The sequence below is a fragment of the Notolabrus celidotus genome, chromosome 6 (assembly GCF_009762535.1).
Source record: "Notolabrus celidotus isolate fNotCel1 chromosome 6, fNotCel1.pri, whole genome shotgun sequence".
Classification (NCBI taxonomy): domain Eukaryota; kingdom Metazoa; phylum Chordata; class Actinopteri; order Labriformes; family Labridae; genus Notolabrus; species Notolabrus celidotus.
In genome coordinates this window covers 6,339,803-6,366,451 of record NC_048277.1, presented here as the reverse complement: position 1 = coordinate 6,366,451, position 26,649 = coordinate 6,339,803, and the positions used below count along the sequence as shown (strand labels likewise).

The window sequence follows — 26,649 nt, the reverse complement described above, 5'->3', positions numbered from 1 at the left end:
TTTAGCTTTAAAACACATTCCACAAAACACTGTTTTATTGTCATACGATTGTTTGTAAAGCAGTACAGTCCAATCTTCTCAAAGTACTGAGATCTATCCTGCCTGTTTAGAAGACAATGAGAGAAAAGTTTAAACCAAACAGCAGTAACTCACTCACAATGCTGGATGTGCAAATTTAAAAAGACTGCCACAAGTTATTCCAGCTCTCTGAAACAAAACCACAAAAAAACTTCAGCTTCTACAACAAACCTAGGAGCCCCATCACTGACCTGAATGGATCCCCTGTCCTCCTTCTATTTATCCATCTGTTGCAACAGTGACAACCTAACACAGACATTGGAGAGTATCACAATTATGCTGATTTTTTTTGTGTATGATGCAACTTCTTTTGTAGATCTAAAAGGAAGTGACACACTTAAGACATAACTGTTCCTCCTACTCCTCAATGAACCAATGACTGCGCTGGACCTGAGTGTTCTCTATCTGACGGACTGGAACTTACATCTTTGCTGATTGTGTCTGTATGTAGAAGATACAGATCTCAGCATGCTCCCTTTAAATGATTAAATGTATGATTGTAGGATGATTATTTGCTGTGGGAGAAATCAAAGAAGGCTACTTCCTCAGCATGCTTTAAATTGTCTAAACTGACACCTACCCCCTCACAGCGGTTACAGGCATTACAAATTATGATATGAATGAAAAAAAAAGCATAACTAGGAGCTAACATTTATTCAAAGAAGCCAAAAAATAGGAGTGAGTTAATGTCTGTATAATTCCTTTTTGTTTTGTTCTGTTTGTTGATCTTGTTTTTGTTTGTTTGTATAGTTTTGGGTTACTGTTGATTTAATTGTCCACTGTGTTTTATTGTTTGTTTGTTTTGGTGTTCATGTGCATAATGTTAAATGCAAATAAAACGATATACAAAAAACAAATGACAATATGAAAATTGTCAGTCTTGTCATAGCTGTACTCTAACACAGAAAGAGACTCTGAACAAGCCTCGTCTCCTCCTGACTCAGTTATTTAATCAGAGCACTTTCACCTGTCACACCTGAGTCTTGAAAAACTGGAGAAACAACAGATCCTTCATCCAAACACAAACAAAATGTGTTTACATCTCCCAACAGTGCGGAGGAAATGAAAAAGTTTGTTATGAGATCAGGTTCACCGCACACAATGATGCAGGTCTGCATCTTAATTAAAGTAATTGCATCCATTACCACTTCCTGCTGAAGGCTTAATTTGACCATTAAGTTTCTCAGACAGTGGCCAAATTGTCTGGTAGAGTCACACGTATATAAGGATCAATGACAATCTTGTGTGCAGTGACTCCAATTGATTGTATTTGTAAGACATCAGTAACTTCACAATGATTGATCCGTGTATCCAGATTGAACAACAACTCTTTTTCTGCAGATTCCTGCGTCACCCTCCTGCTGCTCATGTCCACAGTTCCAGGTACTACTTAATCCGTCTATGCAGTTTATTAAACAGCACATCTCTGGCAATGGACATTTTCCTATTTAATTTATTTCTCAAGGAACCGAGCAGCTTACCTATCTGCATTATTCATGCACTGCAGAACTTGGGTGAAGAGCCTAATTTAAGTATCAATTTTCAGTATACGTCAGGCAGAGGGAGAGCAGCAGCAGTGGTCGGCTAATTCAGACAGGAAGCAGCCGTGTCCACAGCTCTCTGAGCACATCACAGCACATACTGTACTGACAGTTTTCAGTGTTAGCTCACATTTACTTTCACAGCACCTAGATGTGTATAATACGGTTCAAATGACAGAGGTTGTAAAGTTTTCTTTAAGGGATTCATATCAGAGTCAAATTGGGAAACGTGTTATCCAGAGTGCATACACTTTTGAATAGGATCTTTTCGAATCTCCATAATCCTTGACACTAAAATTAAACTACCCTGTGTGATTACAATGGACACACTCCCCTATGGTCTCTTCTCACACTTCACTTAAACAGGCAGACATGCAAGGTGGAAAAATCCCAGAATGAAATCCAGCTAGTCTTTATTCCACAGACTGAATACTCTCTCTCTCTCAGACCAAGTCACTGCAGAGTTGTAGTAAATCTATGATTAATTTCCCTTGCCTTGTTTTTCAAACTCTTGTAATAACACTACAAGAGGATCAATCAAATATTGTAACCTGTTTCTTGATTGGCGAGTGCACACTGAAGAACGTTTTAAACACTGGCCTGGATGAATGTGTAACTAGCAGACCTACTTTCACAGCTACAATGGACATGTTTCATTTGTTCATTGGAAAGCTGCATCATTCACACACAGAAATCCATCATCCATGTGATCCATGATGTGGCAATTCATCACACTGAAGCCGCCCCTGAGAGAAATAAAACAAGCTAAGCACCAGCAGCATGTTGGAGGTATAGCTAACTACATCAGAACTACTTGATTTTACAATTAACCAGCTTTAGAGAACGAAAAAACTGTAGAGTTCCGACTTCTGATTTTGGTGATCGCAGAGTGATGGATTTGTGCCGTGACTTAACAAACAACCATGAAAGACATGGCAGTGCCTGACCAATCATCACGACCAATGAGATGAACCTGGGTGGAAGAGGGGCTGGGCTAGGCCACACCTGGAAATGCTAAGAGCACTCACCAGGGTGCTTAAGAGTGATCGCCACCCTGAAATCCCAAACCATTATTGGCTACTTGCCTCGTCAACGGCGGCACTTATATTGAAATCAACTATTTGGGTTGTGTCTTAATGGGCTGCTAGAAGCTTCTTTGTATTTGTAGGTATTTTCATGCCATGGTTTGAAGGCTCTTAAAACAAACTTTGACTCAGCTTCCACAGTCCACAAGCTGAAGTGTCATTGGGCAAGGCACTGAATCCCCCATCTCAGGATGGCATATCAAGTGGTGTGTGAATACGTGTGAATGGGATCACTTACTAGTGAAAGATGCTTTTATATAGCATCCACTGCCATTAGTGTATGAATTTGGTGTTAATGAGTGAATGTGACATGAAGTTTGACAGAAGGCACGGAAAGCACCTTATAAGTACAGTCCGTTTATCATGTCAGATGTTTCTGAAGATGAGAGAAGTAATCTTTCTTTGGGTCGACATTAATACCTCTGATGTTTCACTACACTCCTCCTCAAATCAACACGGCCATCCTTCTGCCAAGTAAACTTCTATCACGTGTCCATATTTCCCGGCATCAGAAGCATTGCAGGCTTCAGCTTAACGATCTGCATTGGATATTTCCTTTAAAGAGAAGTCCCTTTACACATGTCCACAAAGCAGATGTCATCACTCACCACTCCAAAGCTATTCTAAGTCAGACCACAATAAAAAGGTTTCTGCACCCCTTTTAATAGTACTTGGGAAAACATAGCTTGTGTGCATTCCACCCATAGACTATATAAATAATGGATGTAGTATCTGTCACGTCACCCATCTGTTTCTGCAGCGCTGTTTTGAAGCCAATCATCAGCGGGAACCATATTGGAAATGCTGAGGTCAACCAAACTGCTGTTTGCGGGCTCAGAGCCTCCTAGCCAACAGCTACAGTGTTCCCGCCTGTCAATCAAGTTGGCTGTGCCACTCATAATGGAAAACTCGTAATCTAAATATATTTAAAATTGCTGCATTATGAAAAAATTCACCCCCGTACAGTTTGTGCTGATCGAAAAATAAGCTATGAAGACTAAACACGTTTTTGTACCAGGCTATAAACATGTTTATTTCTGCTGTAAAGATCGGCTTTTTTGAATGGGTGTGTATGTGGTTTCCATTACTTCTGGAGCCAGCCTCAAGCGGACATTCGACGAACTGCAGTTTTGAACACTTTCTCATTGGCTTCAATTCTCGTGTCCGGAAGTTGCCGCTTGATTCCACCACACTTGATCACAACAGGTACTGAAACAAAACTTGTTTCAGAAACAGAAATGAGACATGTTTTTTAACCAGAAACGCTTCTTCTTTGAGCTCCGCTGAGAGGTCTGGCTGTGACTACATGTTCTCATACATCGATAATATTATCTGTGCCATGACATTTAAATGCCACAAGCAGTGATTAAAGACATAGTCAAACGTCTCCTTCATGCTCGAGTAAGAAAGACAGCTACAGGTATTCACAGATGTGCTTGTGTGTAGTGTATGTCTTTTGCAGACAGTACATTTTTACACACAGTTTTTTTTAAAGAGACTTGTGTGTTTTTTTTTTCACTCAGGTTCTGCTCTTATCTTTATAGCCCAGAGGCCTCAGGACTTATCAGGCACGCATTCATCCACGCAGGTCATTGCCAGAACCCAGAGCCTCTCCCTGACAGTTGGTCGACATAGAAACCTCCATCCCCAGGTTAGTACTTTGAAAGAAAAGAGTAAAATATTGACTCCATTCCACTGAATAAACTTCAGAGGAAGTTTCTGTGCTGACTGTCTTGCAGTGCTGCTGCTGCTGTGTAGCTCCATGAGCCGGCCCAGCCGTGGGATACTGTATCTCATGCTTTCAGAGAGGTGGGGAAGTCTCTCTGCTCTGTGCCTCTGGCCTCACTTGCCCTTTGAAAATGTCATTTCATTCAGTGTATTCAGTGTGGTTAGTCTGGCTCTGCAAAGTTAACAAAACGTGCCCACCAGCACTTCTTAAGCCCGGTTATTAACACATTGAATGTTTATTTTGTTTATAGCTGTCAAAAATGAAATAATGCGTTAAAACAACAATTCCCATTTCTCCTACAAGTGGAGCTTTTCTTTATTTTCTTGCTGGGAGCCTTAGTCCAAGAAACCAGCCAGGCAGCTACTGCTCCCATCAAACAAAGAAATAAATGTGTTTTTACACATCATATTTTAGGTTTGGAGTAAACAAACAAGGTATGATGTGTTTGTTAGTGAGCTTTGGGGATAGCAGTCAGTAGTCTTGTTACTTTGGGACTGAGCTTGGCTTGTTGTTTCACCCTTTCCAGTCTTTATGCTAAGTTAAGCTAACTGGCTGCTGGCAGTAGATTAATATTAACTGGAATTATGAGGGAAGTATTGATTTTCTCATCCAACTCTTGGCAAGTAATAAGTACATTTTCCAAATGTTGAATTCCCTCTTTAAATGCTCCTTTACTTTTAGCTGAGTTGTTGAACACACAGCTATGCAGAAGCAACAGTCTGACAGACTGTAAGTCTTCAAGCCGAGTCCCAAGTGATCACAAACCATAAAACTAACTCTGATGGAAGCTGAGTAAATGCAATGAAAAGTAGGGCAGTGAGAGGTTGGACACCAGGCAGGCATTTTGACTCCAGTCTGCTCTGGTGATAAAAGTCAATGAATCTAAATAGACAGTCATGCTATGTCACAGCCTGCTTTGCTGATGTCTCAGACTTTATGGTGTTGGACTCTTTCATTTTATGATTCTGAGCAGGACGTACACTTTGAGGGAAGAGTTGATGTTTCACAAAACACGAGTCCATGTAAAACAGAAGAATGGCACCAGGATGCAGAGAATAGCTGGTTTCACTATTAATGTCACATTAAAATGCTCCTGTTTGAGAGCAGGTTTCCTTTCCCTCCCTTTTTGTTGTTATGAAATACATAACAGAATATTCAGATTCAGATTCAGAGAACTTTATCAATCCCAGAGGGCAATTTGGTTTGCAGTGTACCAGCTTGTTGATTAACAACACAAACACTAACAAACAGACAAACAACACTCAATATGTAAGTAATAACAACAGTGCAAGACAGGGTTGTCATAAAGAGTAAAATGATAAATTAAAATGGACTAAAATAACTTATCGAATAAAGGGACTATCTTCCTTCCACACTCAGCAACAAGCACACCGTCCACTGACTGGATGCTGTGTCAAAGTGTGTGTGCCGCCAAGGACCAAGGACCAGTGCTTGATGGTATGACATGAATGTTTTTATATGATACTATTTACTATAATAACAATAAATAACTATAGGGAATACATGTCTTATTTCATAAAAGCCAAAATAGTAATGAAGAGCCGTTTGGGAGCAGAAAGAGGCAGCTCTCAATGCTGAGGAGGGGCCAAATGATCTGGATCTCTAAAAAGAGATGAAATTATCATCACTATTATCAAGAGAAATGGAAGCTATGCTACATTAGCTTCACTATGTCAGAGAAACCAAGAAGTAGAGTTTTTTATCCAATGAATGAAGTTGGAAAGGAATAAAACAATGAGTGAAGTGTGAGAGCTTTTCAGGTTCAAAACCCTGCTGCTAAAAGAGTCGAAGCTAAACAGTCAAAGACATTAAACTTGATGCAGCATTTGTGGGATCACCACCAAGATCTACACACTCAAGTAAAGGTGATACATAACTTGAGTAGTATCCAGTTAGTGAGAAGTTACTTAACGAAACATTGCATTAGTAGGGAATCAAATACTAACAGTGTCAGTTTCAATCAATGGAGTAGTGGGAAAAGTTGGCACTTTGCACTATTTTCGGACAACACAGACGTGCTCCTCTGCCTGCGGGGCAATGATCAGCTCTTCAGGTCTGCAGTCTTCAAAGTAACAAAAATACATCTAAATGTAATAGGGATTCTGACGGCGCTGATGGAATGCCGTTTTCTGCAGACACAAATGAACACCTTTATGAGGCGGAGTTTACAGAGGAAAAGGTGCTTCAATGCACCTGGAAAAAATGGAGAAACTTCTGTGCTAAACTGGAGAGCAGGAGAGATCCAGAGTTACCTGGTGGTGCAGGTGTGCAAACTGCACGTCTGTGTTATGTCTGCAAATAGCGGCAACACAAACGGGCTTTCTGGTGTCAAAGTAAAGTTCTGAAAAAGTCACAAGGAGTGTACACCTAAACTCTTTCAACATTGGCTAATTTACGTGGAAGAACTGACCCTGTCTCCTGAAAACTGTAGCCTAGCTTGCGTTCTGTTTCTCCCAGCAGTTTCTCATTAAAGAGGCCGAGCTGACTGGCATCCATTATGGCTAGTAACAACTACCAGTGACATACAACCGCACTTCAAAAACACTGTAATATCCATTTAACGTTGCTTCTTCCCATCTGTGTGGAATGAACGCTTTGTCAAAAATTCTGTTTCAAAAAAGGCGTGGATGGCAGTAAATGACAGCAACACTTTAGGTTTTATTTTCTTGCTTTAATAATTTATGACATTATAATATTATTAATACATATTTAATTAATGTTGTTGTGGTTTTATAAATGAGTGATGTTGTAAAATTAATGAATGCCTTGTGGTAACCCTGAAACAGTGAGCATTCGTCAGACTACATCTTCAAAAATGTAATTATTGGATCCTTAATTGGCTGCATGCCTAAAACGATGAAAGCTCTCAACCACTTGCAGTGTACAGTGGTTTTGTTAAAATAACCTAACCTCAAAGTCGACTAAAAGTTAAACTCACCGACGTGGCTTCACTCAATATTGATCTTTTGCAGTCTCTTTATGTCATCGTGGGCTTAGTCCCTAGCCATCTCCTGCTTCCTGTGGGATGCTGCTGAGAACATTTGAATCGGGCATTTGAGATAAGATGAAAAAATAATAATGAAAAAAAAAGCCAATAATTTCTTTGTATGTATGTCCAGGGAGAATAGTGCTCCTGATTCTGAAGGCGCCACAGCAAACAGTAGGACGATGATACTGTTTGAGTGCATTCATTCCAGCTCTGACTCAGACTGGCTACAAATAGATTAAACAAGATTAAACAGAAAGTGGCAAGACAGACCGTTTAACTCCCTATCTGACAGCCAGTGGGCGATGGGCTTAACAAATAAAAGCCAATTTACAAAATCCCACTGCTCGGCTGCACCGAGGGAGTTAGTGTATGACCTCCCCACATATGCCGCAATTTCCATCAATGCCAACTTCCTCTTCTCATTTTCTGTTTTACGGCAGGATAAGACCACTGACACAAATCCTAGCTGCAGATTGATCCCTGTCTTCACTGAAGGAGCAGCTTCAGATGGTTGTTCAGGGGATCTACACAACAAGGCTGTTAAAGATGGTCACCTTAAAAAAGATCGGCCCTGATAGCATTGTGTCTGCTCTGGCGGAGGCGATGAACCCGGCTGAACTTCATCACCAAAGAGAAAGTGGTATTGGAGGGGGAACAATAAAAAAATACTGAGCCCACAACAACAACAAACTTTTCCAATCAATGCACTTTCTCATGGAGACAGGGTGAAATTAATTCTCGCCTGAAGGGCTATTGTAGGGGGGAGGTTCACTGGAGAGCAGGAGCTGTTGACAAATACTCTTTATCCTCAGGTCAATGAGGATGGCAAAAAGAAGGGATGAAAGAGGAGGTCTGAAGGGAGACAGTAAAGAGAGAGCTTGTGAAGAATGAGACAGAGGGAGAGACGTCGTAAGGAAAGAGAGAGCCGTCAAGAGGGAGGTAAGAGTGTTGAAGCTCTCTCTAAGCTTAATGACAGTGTAGCATCACCAGGACCTCCCTGACATTACCAAAGCCCTAACTTCCACTTAGCAGCGATGTTTCCCTCTGAGCAGCGGGCAGTTGTCTCCCCTAATTATTCCGCCCTCCACCTGCGTGCCCTCTTCTGCTTGTCACTCTCCTTTATCTCTCAACTCTGAGGTCTCACCCTGCTGTCCTTTCCTCCCTCCCTCTCTGCGCTGCCCTTTCAGTACATCCTTAGGACACAGGGAAAGTCAGAACTCTTCATTCTCAAAGATTACTTCTGAATTTTAAAAAGGTCTCTGTTTTTTTCTGTTTGCATGGTAATTTAAATCCGACAACATTTGAGGCACTCTAATATTTTACATATATTACTACTGAAGCTTAAATGTATTGTTTTGCATCTAGCAACCAAGTGGATCAGTCAACATTCTTTTAAGGAAAGCATTTACCAGGTTATTATTATGCATTATTGTATTTTAATGCAGAATGCTTTCTTACAATGAACAATTTTTAAGCATTACTGATTATAGACTTACTGTGCATGAGAAATTAAAAAACACAAACTTTTAATGTGTAAAAATCAATGTTCAGCCCGGAGGCAAAAAACAATTAGCATATAAATTACAGAAACATTTGTTATGGCAATAGAGACAACATTAATATGCAGTTAAGCATCTGTGATATCAGGGGTCTTAGTGTCAAGAGTTTAAGAGTTGTTGTACAGGAAAGTGGCTGCAGTATCTTTAATCTCAGCCCTGTGGGCCAAGCTTCTAAACATCCAACACAGCCTTCATCATAGTTGAAACATTTATTAACTTTATTAGTTTGTATGAATGTACAGTATGTCAGAAATTCACGGCCAAGCAAACCTTTTTAGTTTGTGCATCACTGATGCTGGACTTTTAATGCCTGTGAAAGGCAGGTTGCAGAGCCACCAGTCTGTCCAGGACAACCAGAATTTGTGTAAAAATCAAGGTTGAGGCAGATCCAAGGTGACATATATAGCATCATGATATACAGCTAACCCTCTCAGAGGACATCCAAAGAAATCTAGGTTCCATATCATTTTTAATCCCAAGTATGGGAAAAGTTCCCAAACACTGTGTCCTGCAACCAATTTTTTTTTCTGTGAGCCGTTTCTGTGTTTATTTGATAAGAAAGCTGAAGAGTGACAGCAGGCATGGGGGGAAAGAGTGGGGCAGCACAGAGCCAGGGCTGAGGGTTGAAACAGCAGATGCTACAGCGAAGACTAACCTCTACATGTGAGGTGCCAGATTCAATCGTGAGACAAACCATATCCCCAAACCAAGCTTTTTAAAACCCTGTCCACCTTTTTTACCCCGATGACCGTTACAGGTCATGGTACCTTTAGAAAGCATAAAACATCCTCAGGGACCAAACACACCTGGGACATCACCTGTTTGATCTGCTGCCCTTGGGCAGGAGATACAGGACATTAAAAACAAGGACAAAAAAACAGTTTTTATCCCAAAGCAATAAGTGCACTAAATGCTAAATAATGCAATATAAAATGGGACTGTGCAATCTTTTTGATCACTGAATGTCTGACTGTTGAATGGTGTGTGTGTGTGTGTGTTGTTTTTATTTATTATTATTTGTTTGTCTACTGTTTTCATGATTTTTTTATTTAAAGACTGTACAATGCATCTTTTTCTACTGAAATGGGTTGCACTTCAATTTTGTTGTACACTGTAAAATGACAATAAAGTCTTCTTCTTCTTCTTCTTCTTCTTCTTCTTCTTCTTCTTCTTCTTCTTCTTCTTCTTCTTCTTCTTCTTCTTCTTCTTCTTCTTCTTCTTCTTCTTCTTCTTCTTCTTCTTCTTCTTCTTCTTCTTCTTCTTCTTCTTCTTCTTCTTCTTCTTCTTCTTCTTCTTCTTCTTCTTCATTAAAAGCCCTTAGATCAAAGATTAAATAACCCTGATGACATTACACCAGGCATTTTCCCAGGCTCTTGATTTTTTCTCCAGCTTTATATCATCCGTTGTGATTAGTAGCTGACATTGGGTCTGATTTATCGTCACAGCACCTTTACATTTTATTTTATGATCTAGGAGTTAATTCTCTAACTACAGCTTGATGAGATGCAGTTTGGTTGACAGAGGAAACTTTTCCATCATCTGTCAGCTCGTCAGCTTTAAGACTTTGAACAGATTGTGTTTCTGTAGTGTGTCTGCCCCTGCGCCACGTAGACATAAATAATGGATGCAGAGAGAGTCATTACAGCACTCTGGGATACTGAGCAGGTTACTGTGTCTTTTCAAACCACAAGGAACTAGATGACTTATGCTGGCCTTACACCAAATGACATTTCAAGAGATTTTCAAAGGCACAGATTTATCTCCGAAGTTGGCATAAAAGTTTGACATGCTACAATGATTGCACCCTTATCTTTGTGGTTAGTGCACTTTTATGAATTTATAGAGGTTTTACGTTTTTTTCGTTAATGCTTGGCAGTAATAATTTGAGAAAGTAATTTATTCCAGTTACATACTGAGTAGTGATTTTGCTTCAGTGAAGCTTGTACTTTCTGTTTCTACATCCTGTGACAACATTAAAATATTGTGAGTTGTTTTCATAGACTTTAATAATAATGGATGTAGTATCCGTAATGTCATCCATCTGCTCCTGAGTGCTGTTTTCAAGCCAATCATTGGCAGGAGCCATATTCATTCATCACATCCCGTTTAGATTACTATAATAGCATCCTGTACGGCACATCATCCAAAGTCCTCCATAAACTGCAATACATTCGAAACTCTGCTGCACGCCTCCTCACCTGCACACGCTCCCGTGACCACATCCCCCCCATCCTCCAACATCTTCATTGGCTCCCCGTCCCCTACTGCATACAGTTTAAAATCCTCCTCCTCACCCACAAAGCCCTCCACCACCAGGCCCCTTCCTACCTCACTGACCTCCTCCACCATCACACTCCTTCCCGTAACCTGCGCTCCTCACATGCCAACCTCCTGTCCCCACCTCACAGAACCAAGCAACGAACCTGGGGGGACAGAGCCTTCTCAGTAGCCGCCCCCACCCTCTGGAACTCACTCCCCTCCCATATACAAAACTGCTCTGACCCTTCAGCTTTCAAATCTCTTTTAAAAACTCACCTTTTTAAGTTAGCTTTTCATTTGTGATTTTACTGTTGTGTTGTTTTGTTTGATCTGTGTTATTTGTTATTTGTTTATTTTGCTTGTATTGATTTTAACAATTGTACAGTGTCTTTGAGTTTTTGAAAAGCGCTATATAAATAAAATGTATTATTATTATTATTATTATTATTATTATTATATTGGTAATGCTGAACTCAACCTAACTTAGTGTCAGGTAAAGAGGCGGAGTTTGAGCCTCCTCGCCAACAGCTGTATGTTCCCGCCTGTTAGTCAAGTCAGTCATGTCCTTATTTGGGCGAAAACTCGTAATCTTAACATCTTCTGAACCGTCGGGTTAGAACAAAATTCATCCCCCGTACAGTGTGTGCCGATAGAGAAATTAACTACGTTGACCCAAGACGTTTTTTCAAACAGGCTGTAAACATGTTTATTAATGCTGTAAAGATCGTCTTTTTGAATTGGTTTGTATACTATGGGCCCGATCTACTAAAGGTAAACTATTTAGCACGTTTGAAAGGCAGGTGCAAACTGGCACAGCGTTATGCACACTTGCTGCGGTCACTGTAAAGCTCATCATAACATCGCTTTACAATATGCCCACAACAGCTGGGCTTACAAGCATTACTAAATGTTTTAGTCAATCAAACCAAGAGAACAAAATAATAATAATAAAACAACACAAATTCAAAGCAGTTCAGCACCACGGATAGCGACCGCATCATTCTGACACCCACTTTAACTTTTTCATATAATGAGAGCACAGTAGGACACTGTATCAACAGCTATAAAGTTTAGTACAATTGGCACAGCGGCTCACATGTTCACATACAAACAAAAAATCAATATGAAGTACTCGGCCTACTCACCACTGTCTGGACGAGCCTTAAGCTCCACGGACTTGTCCACGATGCACTGTATGTCCATTTTCTTTGATCTGTCATTCTCAATAGATAACATGACATGTCCACTCAGTCTAGTCTGTCCCATTGTGCTCATCAAGGGGTTTTTAGTTAGTTTTAACGTGAATGAGCGCTCACTGAGCTGCGCCAGGCAGCTCTGCGTAACTCCTCATCTCGTGCTTGCAGCAGTGTGTTGGGGCGAATTACCTGAAACATGTTCCCAGTTCCATTTAAGCTGGTGAATCTTTGGGACAGTTGCTGGATGATGATATCAGGCATTGAAAACGTTCACCCGAAAGTTGCTCCCTGGGACAGTGGGGCGACTGTCTTCATCCAAGTGACGCCTAACTTTTCTAGAGCAAGAGTGGCAGACTAAGCCTCATCAAATTGCTCTCTGAACTGCATCAAAACACTGATTGCGTTTTGGAGTAGAGTAGATGTGTTTATTTCTTCGGCAGATCTTCTGTTTTTTCTCACATCATTCACCTTTTCACAGATGGCCTCCCAAATCGCATTTCTAACGCTGAGATGTCTCTGCTGGACTTCACCGATGTTTTTATTTCCCTCCTCCACTAAAACCTCCAACTCCATGTCTTCAAACTTCATTTATCCCTTAAGACCACTCTGTTCTCTCAAACTCTACATGGTGACAGCCGATAGCACACGCAAAATCCTCTAAAATAGGGCGGTCCGCACCACTTTTGCACTCGTTATCATTTGCGCACGCAGTCTTAGTAGATCACCCGCAATACGCCCAGAAATAACATGTGCAAAATTATTATTTGCGAATTAGCGCTCGTTATTTGGGATCTTAGTAGATCAGGCCCTATGTGGTTTCCGGTGTTTCTGCAGCCAGCCTCAAGCGGAAGCGGATATGCTCGATGAACTGCAGTTTATAACATGGGCTTCATATTTTGAGACCTGAGGTTGCCGCTTGGTTGTGTTATATTTATGTTTGTTCGTAATGATGATGATGAGGAAACAACACAGAGTGTTCACTCCTGTGATTATCCCTTTCTCTTTCTTTTTACTTACAAACAAGAAAAAATAACCTTATTTGGCTTAATTCTCCAACAGAGAAGAACGTATCCAGAAAGGAAATGTGGGACGTTGAAGTTTATTACGTTCAATGATCTTCAGGATTTATTGAAATGAACCAAGCAATATAAAAAATATTCAAGACCAGAGCAGTCAAACAAACCCATCTGCTTTGAAAATATCCAAGCACAGCTCTCTGCTGCAACAAGCACTAACTCATTTCATTCTAAGAGCTCAATTCAGTCACTGCTGATAGTTCAGACGGTCCTCATCGCAACATCAAATTGATTATCTCCAGTAGATTTGCTCTTCTTTCTGAGGTTTTCTGTTATTCAAAATAATGTGTATACTTTATTTGTTTGGTCATGGTAACCATTTACTTGCAGCTCAGCAGAGAAAGTATTTACTCCTAAATATTTGTTAATTCTCAGGGATTGTCAATACGGAACAACCAGAGGAAGCTGTGAATGTAAGGGGCTATAACTGCTGCTCATTGAGCACAAGATAAAAACTCAACATCCTTTAAAATGAAATCTTCAAGGTTATAACTTTAATTGCTTTTTTCATGCTAATCAGACTGGAAAATATTCAATTTTACATCCAGCCTTTTTACAGTAATTCTCCCGATTTGGAAAGAAGATTTTCAAAAAGAAAGCTGCTTAATTTAACAGAATAATTGGTCTCAGAGTGAATTCAACTTCTTCCTTTGTTTTAAACTCTATTAACAAATTTGTCCTACCTTTCCTCTCTGCAGTTCCAACCTTTTAGTATCTTAATGATCACATTTTTCACCGTCACTCCTCCATTCCCATTTTCTCTCACCCGTCTCCTCCAACAGAGCATCTCTCATCTGCTCTTCTGCTGAATATAATTCTCCACCTTGTTGTTCTCTCTGGTCTCAGGCTTTCATTGAATACTGTTAGTGAGACTCAATTAAAGCAAGGGGAGAAAAAAAAGATTAACAACACACACTTTTACCCACAATGCCCAGGAGGCTCAATTTATCTTGAGGAATGCTCAGCCCCAAAAAAACCTGTGATTGACACCTCTAACCTTCATTGGGATGTAATCTTCATCTTTAGCACTCAGAGATCTAATTAATTAGGGGGAATCTCATTTCCTCACTAATGCAACTGGACAGAGGCATGATAGAGGAGAGAGAGTGGAGGAGGAGGAGGAGGAGGACGAGGAGGAGGAAGGATTGAGATGGAGGGGGAAAGGAGGGGTGCTGTATTTCATCAATGCCTGTGAACGGTGTCCACCTTGTTCATTTCAGGGGAAGAACACGAGAACGTGAGGTGGTTGAGTTCACACCAACTGCACTGTATTGATTAGAGCTGCCAGAGCTCTGGCTAGCGGCCATCACATAAGGAGACACTGCAGTAACACTCTTTATAATGGGATCTCTTGGTAATGTACTCAAGTGTTTCACTTTCTTTCCTGAGCTTCTTTCCGGTGTTCCATCATTTACAGTCGGTCTGAAGAAGTGTTATCTGATTGTAGGTACTTTGGTCTTCTTGCACTAAAAAACAGGATGTGTAAATTAAAATCTCAACAACACTTTCACATTAAAATCAAGTGAATTAAAGAGAAGAATAGAAAATCATGGATGTGTTGGCATGCATTTTGATTTTAATGCTAATGAGCTGAAGTTCATCATCAGACAAACATCTGCCAGGAGTTAAGTGTGATACATTTTACTATTCTTAAACCTTGAGTTGTCCATTCGCTGCAGCAAGTGTCACTGTCACAGCTGTCGCCAGTCTGAATACAACAAAACAAAAGCCTTTGTCAGATGTTAATAAGAGAGAGATATTCATATCTTAGAAAAAGTGGAATATTAAACAAAATGGAAATGTGGTAAGGCCTCAGAGGAGAGCTAAAATGATAAAACACTGGTCATGATGCTCTCTTTATTATTATTATTATTATTAATATTATTATTATTATTATTATTATTATTATTATTATTATTATTATTATTATTATTATTATTGTAACATGTCCTGGAAGCCGATCTTTAAAACACTTCCTCAGTAGCTTCCAAAAGGCCCTCTGGGGTGGCCCCTAATCTTTGTGCCATGACCAGGTGCTTGAAGTAGTTCCCATCAGCACCAGCAAACACCATCAAGGCTCAAGGTTCAAAGTTTTTCCATTAGTACCCAAGAAGGTAAATTGGTCGTGTAGCTGGGAGACTCAGCATTCCAAGATAAAAACAACACATTACAGCAACACAGAGTGCACAAAGTGCATCATCTCATACTATCTTTGTTAAGCAGTGCTAAAGCTGCAGGTACACATGTATTTTGTTCTCCCCTTCAGAACATCAAACTAAGGCTGATCACACTCCAAAGAAGTCAAGCACCTCAAAGCTGAGACAGCCACAACCAAAAACAAAAATAGGCCTCCTCTACAGCTGAAATCTCCACAGCCCACCAAAACAACATCACACTAGACATGAACATCACCTCCAAGGTGATGAAACAACTGATCCCTCTGGAACTCATAGTGTCCTGGGGAGAGTGTATTGAGGAAGCGAATGTGAGGAAGTACCAGGAACTGAGGAGTGGAAGGCCAAAGCCTGGAAAATATACTTGGAGGTGGGCTACAAGGACGTTTCATGCTGCTCATCCTGCAAAGTCCTCATTCAGCTGTACGTTATGGGACTGACCATCCCATGCGTGAATAGACACCAGGTGGCTTTGGATCAAGAGGGCCGATCCATGGGGGGTTGCTGCTGGGACTAGAGTCAGGGCCTGATCAACCCCAGCTGGGGTCGCCTGAGTGAGGGTGTCTGATGTTGCGAGACCTGAAACACCTGAGGAACTCAGGTCACATCACTAATTATGTGTTCCAGCGTATACAGAAGACGTGTCTTTAAAACAGAAGTGAAAAATGTATGTTTAGACATTTTTGTATTTTGTTTGAGTCCACATTGTTTGAATCAAACAAACACTCTCTTCACTCAAAGAGATTTAAAGTAGAGGGAGATCCAATTTGCAACAATAGCAGTGTGGGAAATAAAAGCTCCAAAACTTGCACATTAAAATAAAAATGGGGGAATTAACATAATACTGCCATGTTCATTTGGTCTGCATTTCCTCTATGCAGGGTCAAAGTTATAGACGTAACTTAAAGTATCTAAAACCTTTAGAGGGTTTCTTATAAGTTAGTCATGATTCAGACATTTTTATTACCTATTAGTTGAGCGCAACAAATGATGTTGTCTTTTCATAATTCATCCTTAATATTATCGTCTTCTGGATCACCTTCATCAATATTTCCCCTTCTGACTTAATTATAGCTGTAAGTCATAAATACCTCAGAGACACACAAACACACACACAAACACACACACACACACACACACACACACACACACACACACACACACACACACACACACACACGTACCACAGCTTCATAAGAACGAGGCTCAAATCTCTCTCTAAAGATCATTGTGTTAATCACCAGTGAAACAATCAATTCAGAGAATGACAACGAGCTGACACCGTGTCTCCTGTCCACTCACACATAATGCTCAAAGGATGATAAAACTTCACAACATCCTACACTTGGTACAGGATGAAAGAGAATAAAGGGATATATTCTGTATCGAGTGTTTCTGAAGGGTAAAAAGATCTATGAATATATTTCACACTACTTGTAGTCGACACCAGCTGAAGTTCATTTATATACTGTAGGTCTTCATTCTCTCAGCTCCTGCAGATATACACTCCTGTATCTTTAAATTACTTCCACACAACTCTGAAGCGTGTGGCTACAGATATGGTTGAAAAACATCTCTCTGGGCGGTGAATACAAAGTGCCTTGGCTTCTTTGTTGTTGCTTTGAATAAAATCGCTCTGCTGCCGCTAAAACTGCTCTCCCTCCTGCTTCAGTCTCGGCATCCGTAAGCCTTGCACAGTCCAACTTCTCCATTAAGCTGCCGTCTGGAGGCTGCATCCCTTAGCAGAGATTGAACCGGCACTTCACTGCCTCTCTGATCATCCATCCTTCTTGTCGGCCACCTCACAAGCAGTTCTGCCCCTCTTCACACGGACACCCAAGCCCGGATTTCCATGCCTCTTTCTTCCTCATCCACCCAGAGGGCCTCATACCTCCGTCCATCCTTGACAGCTTTTCTCACCGCCAAGCTCATCTACTCGCACTTCTTCCAATCTCCAGATCATAATAGGAGGATGAAAAGAGAGTTTATAAACTGAAGTGCACATCAGATCTGCTGTAATGAAATCTTATCAATGTGTTTCCTGTGCTGTATTATTTGCATATAAATGACATAATATAATAAGTCTCCCCTGCCTCTACCTGGGAGGAGTAAATATTTCTCTGTCTGCTTTGTCTCGCTGCAGTGACACGGGGAAACGAGACGCTAATTGAAGAGAGGGAAGCATCTTTATGTGACGACTGACATTCAATTATGTTTGGGGGATCAGATTAGGTGGTGGCCCCAGAAATGTTTGAAAACAACATTTTGCAGAGCGGCAACTCTGAAGGCAACCGAGGATGTAATTTGAATGGCTTTTTGAGGCCCGGCTCTGAATGGCGCTGCTCTGAATGGAATCACTATGCTATGACCTGCGAGTAATTGGATGTCCACAGTGAAGTGTTGACAGAGGAGGGGAAGCGAGGCTGACAGACAGTGAGGCCGCAAGACAAAGAGAGGAAATAACACAAAATGAAAATAAGCAGGAAAACAATGTAATGAACAGGCACGACGAGGGGAAACAGAGCAATGAAGGGGGGAAAGACAGCGCCAAATGGATGCAGTTTTCCTGAAGAGTGAAACCTGCCAGAGCTCCAGCTGTCATTTATCACAACACACAGGCACATAGCCACTCTGGCCACCGAGCCAAATAAGCCATTAGGCAGGATAAGCTTCCTTATCATCCAAATACTGTCAGGAAGCTCACCGCCAAGGTCTCACCAAACTGACACCAGGTCACTCTACTCACAATCACCAAAACACACTATCTGGCTGATCAGGGATAATTGTGTTCACTCGTCATTCTACCCGTCACTCTGGATTTGTCCTACTTAAGCTAACGGGAGCTGATAATGTAAAGTAAACACATTTACAGTAAGGCTGACAGGAAAGGAAAGTCCTTAATTTACACAACAAACAGGTAAAGATCATATGCTGACAGATGATGAGAGTGCCTCCACAAACAGAAAAAACAATCCTGTCAGCGGGGATTATTTTTAATACATGCAGCCTGACAGGCTGAATCTTTTTCAGCTGGCTCAGATTGAAGGAGAGTGCTTTCGTTATGATGTTGTTTTCAGGTGCAGATCTTTTTCCAATAGTGACTGTTAAGCAATATTTTTCTGTCTGAAAGTCACCTTCAGGTCTAAAAAAAATATATCTTGTTGTATTGTATGTGCTTGTTAAGATGTGCTCTGTGTTTGACAAGGGGGGAAAAAAGATTTAACAAGCACTCACAGCACATCTCCAAAGATGGAGAAGGTAAAAACAAAACTCTAAATAGAAGCAACATGCAGTTGTATTTACCTGAATATATCCATCACACTTCAACCAACACACACACAAACAGGCATACCCACACGTATACACAAAGAGACATCCATTTTACCTCCATGTAATTCACCTTTGTAGAACATGGAAGGTGATGGAGGGGTCGGCCGACTTCATCGATTGGCTATCCTTAGCAGTGACAGTTCCCAGATTGGCCTGAGAGCATTAGAGAGTCAGAAAGTCACGCTGCTATTAGCAGTCTGTCCTCTCTGGTTACAGCCTGCCGGCACATCGACACTCTGCAGACTTAAATAGATCACAACGGCTGCTGTGTGTGTGTGTGTGTGTGTGTGTGTGTGTGTGTGTGTGTGTGTGTGTGTGTGTGTGTGTGTGTGTGTGTGTGTTGAGGAAATGAGATAACTCTATCACTGCCCAGTAACTATATATTCTGCATGAAGTTCAGGCCGATAACCTCAGCGCTCTCCCTTCGCTTTTCCCATTTAGTGCAAGTTAGTACTTCTCTTCCACATGTGTGTCCATATCTGTACGTCTGCGAGTGAGTAGGCTGCAGCACTGGTATCCATCATGTCTCAGAGGCCAGTGTGAATCAGAATATATGAATAAAACACCAATGAACATGCTTTGTGTATGTCAGCTCATTTGAAGATGGTTCTTGCATATTTTGTAAACAACAGAGAAGCTCACCCGCCTCCCTGACTGCATGAACCTGGGTCTTCTCAGACCTCCTTATGTCTTTTTTGATTCTCATCTCTGCTCCTCCGCTTCACAGTGATAACCTTACACTGTACTTCAGCTGGGACGGCCACTTTAAGAGTTTCAGCCTTGTTGACTGAAGAAACTTCAGCAAATTCCATCAGCTCCGGTGCCGTGTCCGGTCTGTCTCAACACCAAATCTGATAGGTTTCTATTCTAGTAAATGTGTTAATTTTTACTGGATCCGCTACGTTGCGTTCCGGCTATGCCTCTGATCTGGCAAGACTTCTATTTTTGCCGGATGCCGGAGCACGACGCATCAATCTCAACAGAGCAGATGGAGCGGGACAGGAAGTCAGGCACCAAAACAAAATGAAAACATCCGGTTCATTTACAGAATAAAACACTCTGTGTTATCACCAGATCGTATTTCACTTAACTACAACAACAAACCGTCATGATGAGCGGAGCCAGGCCTTGAGTCAACAGGTCAGAGGTTTTCAGAGGACCATAAAGACAACATGGATGAGGGGAGGAGGAGAATCCTTGATTCAGTGATTGCCGCGGGAAAACCTTGGTCACATGACTCCAGCTGTCCTGCGGTCCTGCGGTCCTGCTGGACTGCAGTGCATCGGACACGGATCTGGTTGAAGTCTGATGTTATTTGTTTGACTGATAAATAGTGGAATCAAACTTTCCAAGATGTGTTGTTTTACTCCTGTTTGCCTGTCTTGTCTCATGTCTCTACAGCTGACATATTAAGCTTTAAGATGATATTCTCTTTATCACACAAATTGACACACACAAAGAAAACTTAGATTACCTTCCACAATGACGTCACCTCACACAGTGACACAAGCTGCTGCATGCCTGCCCTCACATTACCTGAAGAGAACCGAACCCTCTTATTACAGTGACTGAGGAATTGGAACCATTTCCCTTCTCATTTCCAGTCAGATTTATTCTCTGTTAGACTTAATAAACCGTTAAAGACAAGAAGCCTTTTCATTCTTACAGTTTGTTGACTGTTCTGATCGAATTTAACATTCCTCTGCATGTGCAAAAGAAGTGAATAATTCACACTGCACAGTTTGCAGCACAGAAGTGTTTGCATGTGGGAGCTGCAGCGTCCTCAGCTCATGAGCAGATATGGACATAAAAAAAGCTTCAAATTGGCTTTTTTGTGAAGTAGATTGATTTCTTCCAGCAACATTCAGATGATTAAGAGTTTTCATGTTGTGAATCCAGTGAGAGACATGAACACTCCTCCATCTTTTCAGACGTATGAAAATGGCCTCATCCCCCCAGCAATAGAAGCTGTCAAAAATTACAGCCTGCCATTGATCCAACAGCATGGTGTGTCAGAATAAAAAAAGACAGTGAGTGGAGATGTGTCTCTAGTAAAGTGAGGAGAAAGACACAGAGCGGTGGAATAAATGTGCATATCAAGACAGGATTTTACGCCTCAGAAAAGGCACTAGAGGGAAAATCAAACTGATTTCAATGTCATGAAATTGATTGTCCAATTTTCTCCGGATTGCTTTCTGCTTCCCTGGGGAAGGTGAGGTGTCTGTCCAAACACATTTAGAGCGCTACCTGAATTATGTCTGAGGAATCTGGAGAAGAGAGAAACAATGTTGGGCTATCTTTTGCTTATTTTTTTCTTTCTTTTCGTGTGTAAACCTCTTTCTTACTCACGCACACACATATGTTGGACATGCTGTCTTCTAAAACTATAGCCTCCATGGCAGATGGAATCGATGGGTGTCATGGTGGAGCCATATTTACGAGAATGTGCTGAAGTGGCTGGGTTTAAATCTCTGTAGACCCAGAGGAGGACAGTTTAAAACTTATGCCTTCTGCACTTCCATCTGGCTCTGCTGACTTACTGTGCTTTTGAAGAAGTCACACCTTTCTTTTTATTTTACGGAGATACTGCACTGCGGCTGGAGTCTCACTGAACCCCCGAGGACGTTTTTTTAAATCCAGCACACTAATAAATGATGAAGCAGTGTGGAAGAGGGAGATAAACACTTGTAGATACAACATAAAGACAATCATACATGGTGCTCCAGGCTTATCCAGCTTAGAGGAGGTCCCATCTCCAATAACATGAATTTAACAGAGGGCTAGTTTCACAGACAGGGATTAGTCTCAACTGTTTGGTAATTTAGTTTCCACATCAGTGGTAGACAAAGTCTCCGTATTGACTTTCACTCCCTCAGCTTTGATGGCATCTGAAAGGAACGATATTTCACGGACTGGGACTTCACCTCATTGCACGCTGTGTGTAATCTCTTTCAGCCAAGTTAAGATGCAGAGGGATGCTTTGGTTTTCTGTTGGTTTCTCTGTGTAAGTCCGGGGATATGGAAAGGAGATCGGCATGGGAAGTGGGAGTGCTGAAGGTGCTAACACCCTCTAAAGTCAGGCAAAATCTAAACAATCAGCTAACAAGAAAGTTTAAACTTCTGCCCTTTCCATTTTTTTGTCTTTCGCCCATAAGGTTACCAGAGATTTATCTAAACTCTGTAGTTTCAGCAGATTATTATCACTAAAGCAGCTTCAGAGGGAGAGGGTTAGAGAGTTCATTTGGACAGGTGTGAGCGAGAGAGCGCTCCATTACACAAAGACAAGAAGCAAAGTCGATGTCTATAAATCTGCGTGTCTCCTTTATGAAATGACTGTATCCCCACCCTGTCAATTAGAAAACTATGAATCTGTCACAGACCACATCTGTATGGACCGTGGGATTTCTTTCGCTGGTAAAACTGGTATGAATTGCTATTAAAAATTGAGATATATTGTAATATTAAAAAATAAATCTGTGCTGCAAAAAGTATTTATTGCCACCACATAGACAGACTTTCTCTGAGCATCCCAAACTTTGACTGAAAAAAACCCCAGCATCAACAGGCTAACTTCAGTAGAGCTGTCAGGATGACATTTCACACTCCCAGTGATTTGCAATGAATAGTAGAGCCAATAAACTAAAATAAAACAAACTGAATTAAACTAAACCAAAATACGAAAAAAAACAAAAACAAATTAAACTTAACTCAACTCAACTCAACTCAACTCAACTCAAATCAACTTAAATAAACTAAAATAAACCAAACTAAGAAAAAAAAACAGAAATTAAACTAAATTTAATAAATTAAATAAAACAAAATAAAATAAATCAAAATAAAATAAAATTCAAGTTATATTCTAAGCTGAGTAGTTTGGAAAAAGTGTGACTTAAAAAACTGAAAAAAAAAGTTGGATTAGGACAATGGACAAGTAACCAATGAATAAAGTTTGCCATTTAGAAAGCAACCATAAAATAAACTGCCTATTATACGGTCCAACAAACACACAAACACACACTCTCTTTCTCTCTCCCTCACACACACACACGCACATGTACACGTACACGTACAGCCACGCACACGCACACGCACACACTCTCTCTCTCTCTTTTTTTCTCTCTCTTTTTTTCTCTCTCTCTCTCTCTCTCTCTCTCTCTCTCTCTCTCTCTCTCTCTCTCTCTCTCACAGACACACAACACAACAGCCCACATTTTAACATTGTCATGTTCAGCACTCAGACACACATTGAATGGTGTGGTCCATTGTTCTGAAACAGCAGTTCAGTCACAGTTATGTATCTCAGCCTGTAGTTTGTACACATACAACATCCTGGTAAAAAATACAATTCATCCTCTTCCTGTAAAAGAGCTCAGACTCCTCTTTATGTTGAGTGAGCTCCCATGAACCCTGAGCACACCTCATCTTAACTCCACCTGTTCATTTTAACATGTGTAGTCCTCAGCTTCAACCAACACTGACTCGAGTGACATCACTTAATACAAGTTCTCTGACTTCATGCATCTCCATATGAATACAAAAAAGACTCAATTAATCTGTTAGCTCTCGTAGGACCAGACTTTGACAAGCCATCCTGTGTCTGCAGGTCTCAATGAACTTGAAATGAAAATGTCCGAAGATGTAAAACAGGAAGAAATCAGGATCTATATAGAGAATCAGTGTGAGTCTGCAGCAGCAGGTGTGTAATCAGCCCTGTCTAAACTGCTTCTGGTGAAATTTATCTGAAAATATTGTCTCTGGACAATCCCAGAGAGGCCGGCGTCTCGGTGCTCATTAAATCAACAAGTGAAAGTGAAATAATCAAACATGACTTCTGTTTGATTCTGGTGAGATTCAGGGACTGCCAAGGTCCTGGTGACTTTGAAAGTTCACACTAACATCTTCAAGAGTTTATCTCCTGTGGAGAGTAAAGTTAAGGGAAGACTCTTCCTTCATTTGCTCAAAAAGCAGGCTGACTATTTGGCTGTGTGCTGTCTTCAGAGGTTTCCAACTACACAATGAACACTAGCCCGTCAGCAGTTGTGACAATTCCTGGCTGTAGAAGGGTGGATTGATATGGATAATTTAACACAACTTAGAAGTCATATGCTTCAAAAGTTTCACTTTTCTACCACAGGAAAGAAACCACTGAGCCCAAGATGTGTCAATGAATCATTTCTCAAACACTGAACATAAACCAGCACCAACAGAGCTCGCCGCATTGATTGCATCTCATTTCACCATACTGTTAATCAATTAAGCCCATTAAACAGTTTACAGTGGGAGCGGCTCATCAGAGCGGTTAGCCACATGGTTCCAGCAGTTCCGGATGGGAGGTTTTCAACCAGGCTTGTTGGACAGCAGCAGAACCGGCAGATGAGTGTGTATCACCTCAATTAAACTATGCGCTAAGTGTCTGACAACAGCTAATATTCCTCTTCCACCAGCGAACCCAATCGATGTTCTGGCATTCGTCACCCTGCTGAAAAGCAATCATCCCACTGTCTCACTCCTGTTAGGCGGGGAAATGGAGAAACACTCATCTGCCGTATGTGCCTTCCACTGGAATGCACCAGCACTTATTTTGACAAAGACACACAAAAACACAAATAGATGTCAAACAGCGCACACACACAAAGACACTTTCTCTCACTGCTCAGTGGCACCAATAGTGAACTGTCGAGAAACAAAGAAATGGCAGTGACAGGTGGAGAGCTTATCAAAAGAACGTGTCAAGGAACATCTCACTCTCTGCGCCACTTGGAGAAAGATCATCACACACACTCACACACAAACACGCTCACACACAAACACAGTCCACCCACCTCTCTGTCAAGTAACACGGGGGAGATGTGGGTGACAATGTCGCCTCTTTCTTCATCAATGTAGAACATGTTAGAGGATGGCTTGTCTGGCGACTGCCTGACGATGCTGTAGCGTAAAGCAGCGTTGTCAGTGGCGGGGTCATCTGCATCCAGCGCCGTCATCGTCATCACTATGGTTCCTGTAGGAGACAGGAGAGGACAGACAGTGTTGATCAGTTGTCAAACACAGTGCTTGTGTACAGTGTGTGAGAGGGAGTTCAATGCTGGTGTTGCAGTTTTTAGAAACTCAACGAAAGTTGCAGGGGAAGTGGAGTTTGCTCTTCAGAGGCATGTGTTATAGAATACACTTTTAAACAGATATTTCCTGTGAAACCAAGACATGATGGGAGTAAATCTGAGAAATGAAACCAAGGGAATGTATCTTTGAAAGAGCTACAAAGGGTTACAATGTAAAGAATGTCTGAATATCTTTTGACAATACAAGGTTGGAGCCTCCTAAAGGCTGTACATTCCTGTTTAAGCTTGCAGTGAACAGACCTCAGCTAAATCAGCTGATAATACTGGAACAAGCTTGTTGTCAGCATGATATTTCTAGTGTAGCGCATTGTGTATTGTGTTTGAGTCCTAAATTAGAGCAATCATGGCAGCAGGTGTACGAAAGGCACAAACGCTAACTGCTGTTGCTCAGACAGCTGCGTAAGAAAAGTTCACTTTTCCTATTAACGTGTTTTCTCCCTCGTGTCAGCTCCAACAGCATGATGCATTTTATTTGGTAATGGGAACAAAAATGGAAACTCTGCCCGCTGCTGCTGAGCTGAAATAGGAGGCAATCTTTGATACACCCTGAAAACACAATGTATGTCTGCGTCTGTGATGAGACGCACTCGCACAGACTCAGTGGGACATGCTCAGTCTTTATACTGTAGAGACACACAAACACACACCAGCAGATTTAGACTGTGTGTAGTGTGCCTGCATTCATCTGTAGTAATCTGTATCTCCATAAACTGCTTTATGTTGTCACTGGCATTGGCTTACATAATCTCCTCAGAGTCTTACTCAGTGCATGGCTGTGATATGAGGAGATGGTGTGTTAAGAATGCAGATTAAAACTCTCTTTAAGGGCTGCCTGGCTTGCTCCAGATGTAGAGCTGGTATTCAGGTGAAATTAGAAATGGTTTATTCAGAACGAAGGGTATCGTTTCCCTTTTTACTATAAACAGTAAGAGTATCATCATCAGTATCGGTCATTGTAGCATCCTGTATTGGAAAAATCTCACAACAAGCTGATAAGAGCTGATGATGATGAGATAAGGCTATGAGGCTGATAGCAAATGCTTTTCTGTTAAGATTGTAACTTACAAAAAGCTGATTCTATTCATTTCTGTAATAATATAGCTAAAAGGAACTTGACGTGTTTCCTGGCACAACCGAAAAAAGAACCTGTGATTGTTATTTGACCCACATACTTAACTCAAAATTCTCCTCAGCATCAAATAGCAACAAGCACAGCACGGCTCATAAACACCGATCCCTTTTCATGCTCCTCTCTAATACCCAACAGTACTTTGCCACAGTGCATTAGCCAAACTATCAAATAAGACACAAAAAGGTTACTGAAAAATATGCAAAGTCTACATTAAACAGCAGTGGCTTAGCACCAACCCTCTTTAGTCCAGTTGGAGGTAATGAGGGGCAGAGAGGTGTGGGTTTTATCCCCTTGGCATTTGCACTTCAAGGTGAACCATTAATGGTTAAGTAAACCAGTAATCCTTCCTCTGCAGAATAAT

At 41.1% G+C, this 26,649-nt stretch overlaps 1 protein-coding gene across 1 annotated transcript in view; it reads right to left on the bottom strand.

The window, feature by feature from the left end:
- The window catches only part of cdh13 (cadherin 13, H-cadherin (heart)), a 463,737-nt gene that overhangs the window by 153,824 nt on the left and 283,264 nt on the right, over positions 1-26,649 (bottom strand). Inside the window, exon 8 of the mRNA XM_034685408.1 lies at positions 24,860-25,038. Within this exon, the coding sequence (XP_034541299.1) occupies positions 24,860-25,038 (179 nt within the window). The remainder of the gene's footprint in view (positions 1-24,859; positions 25,039-26,649) is intronic.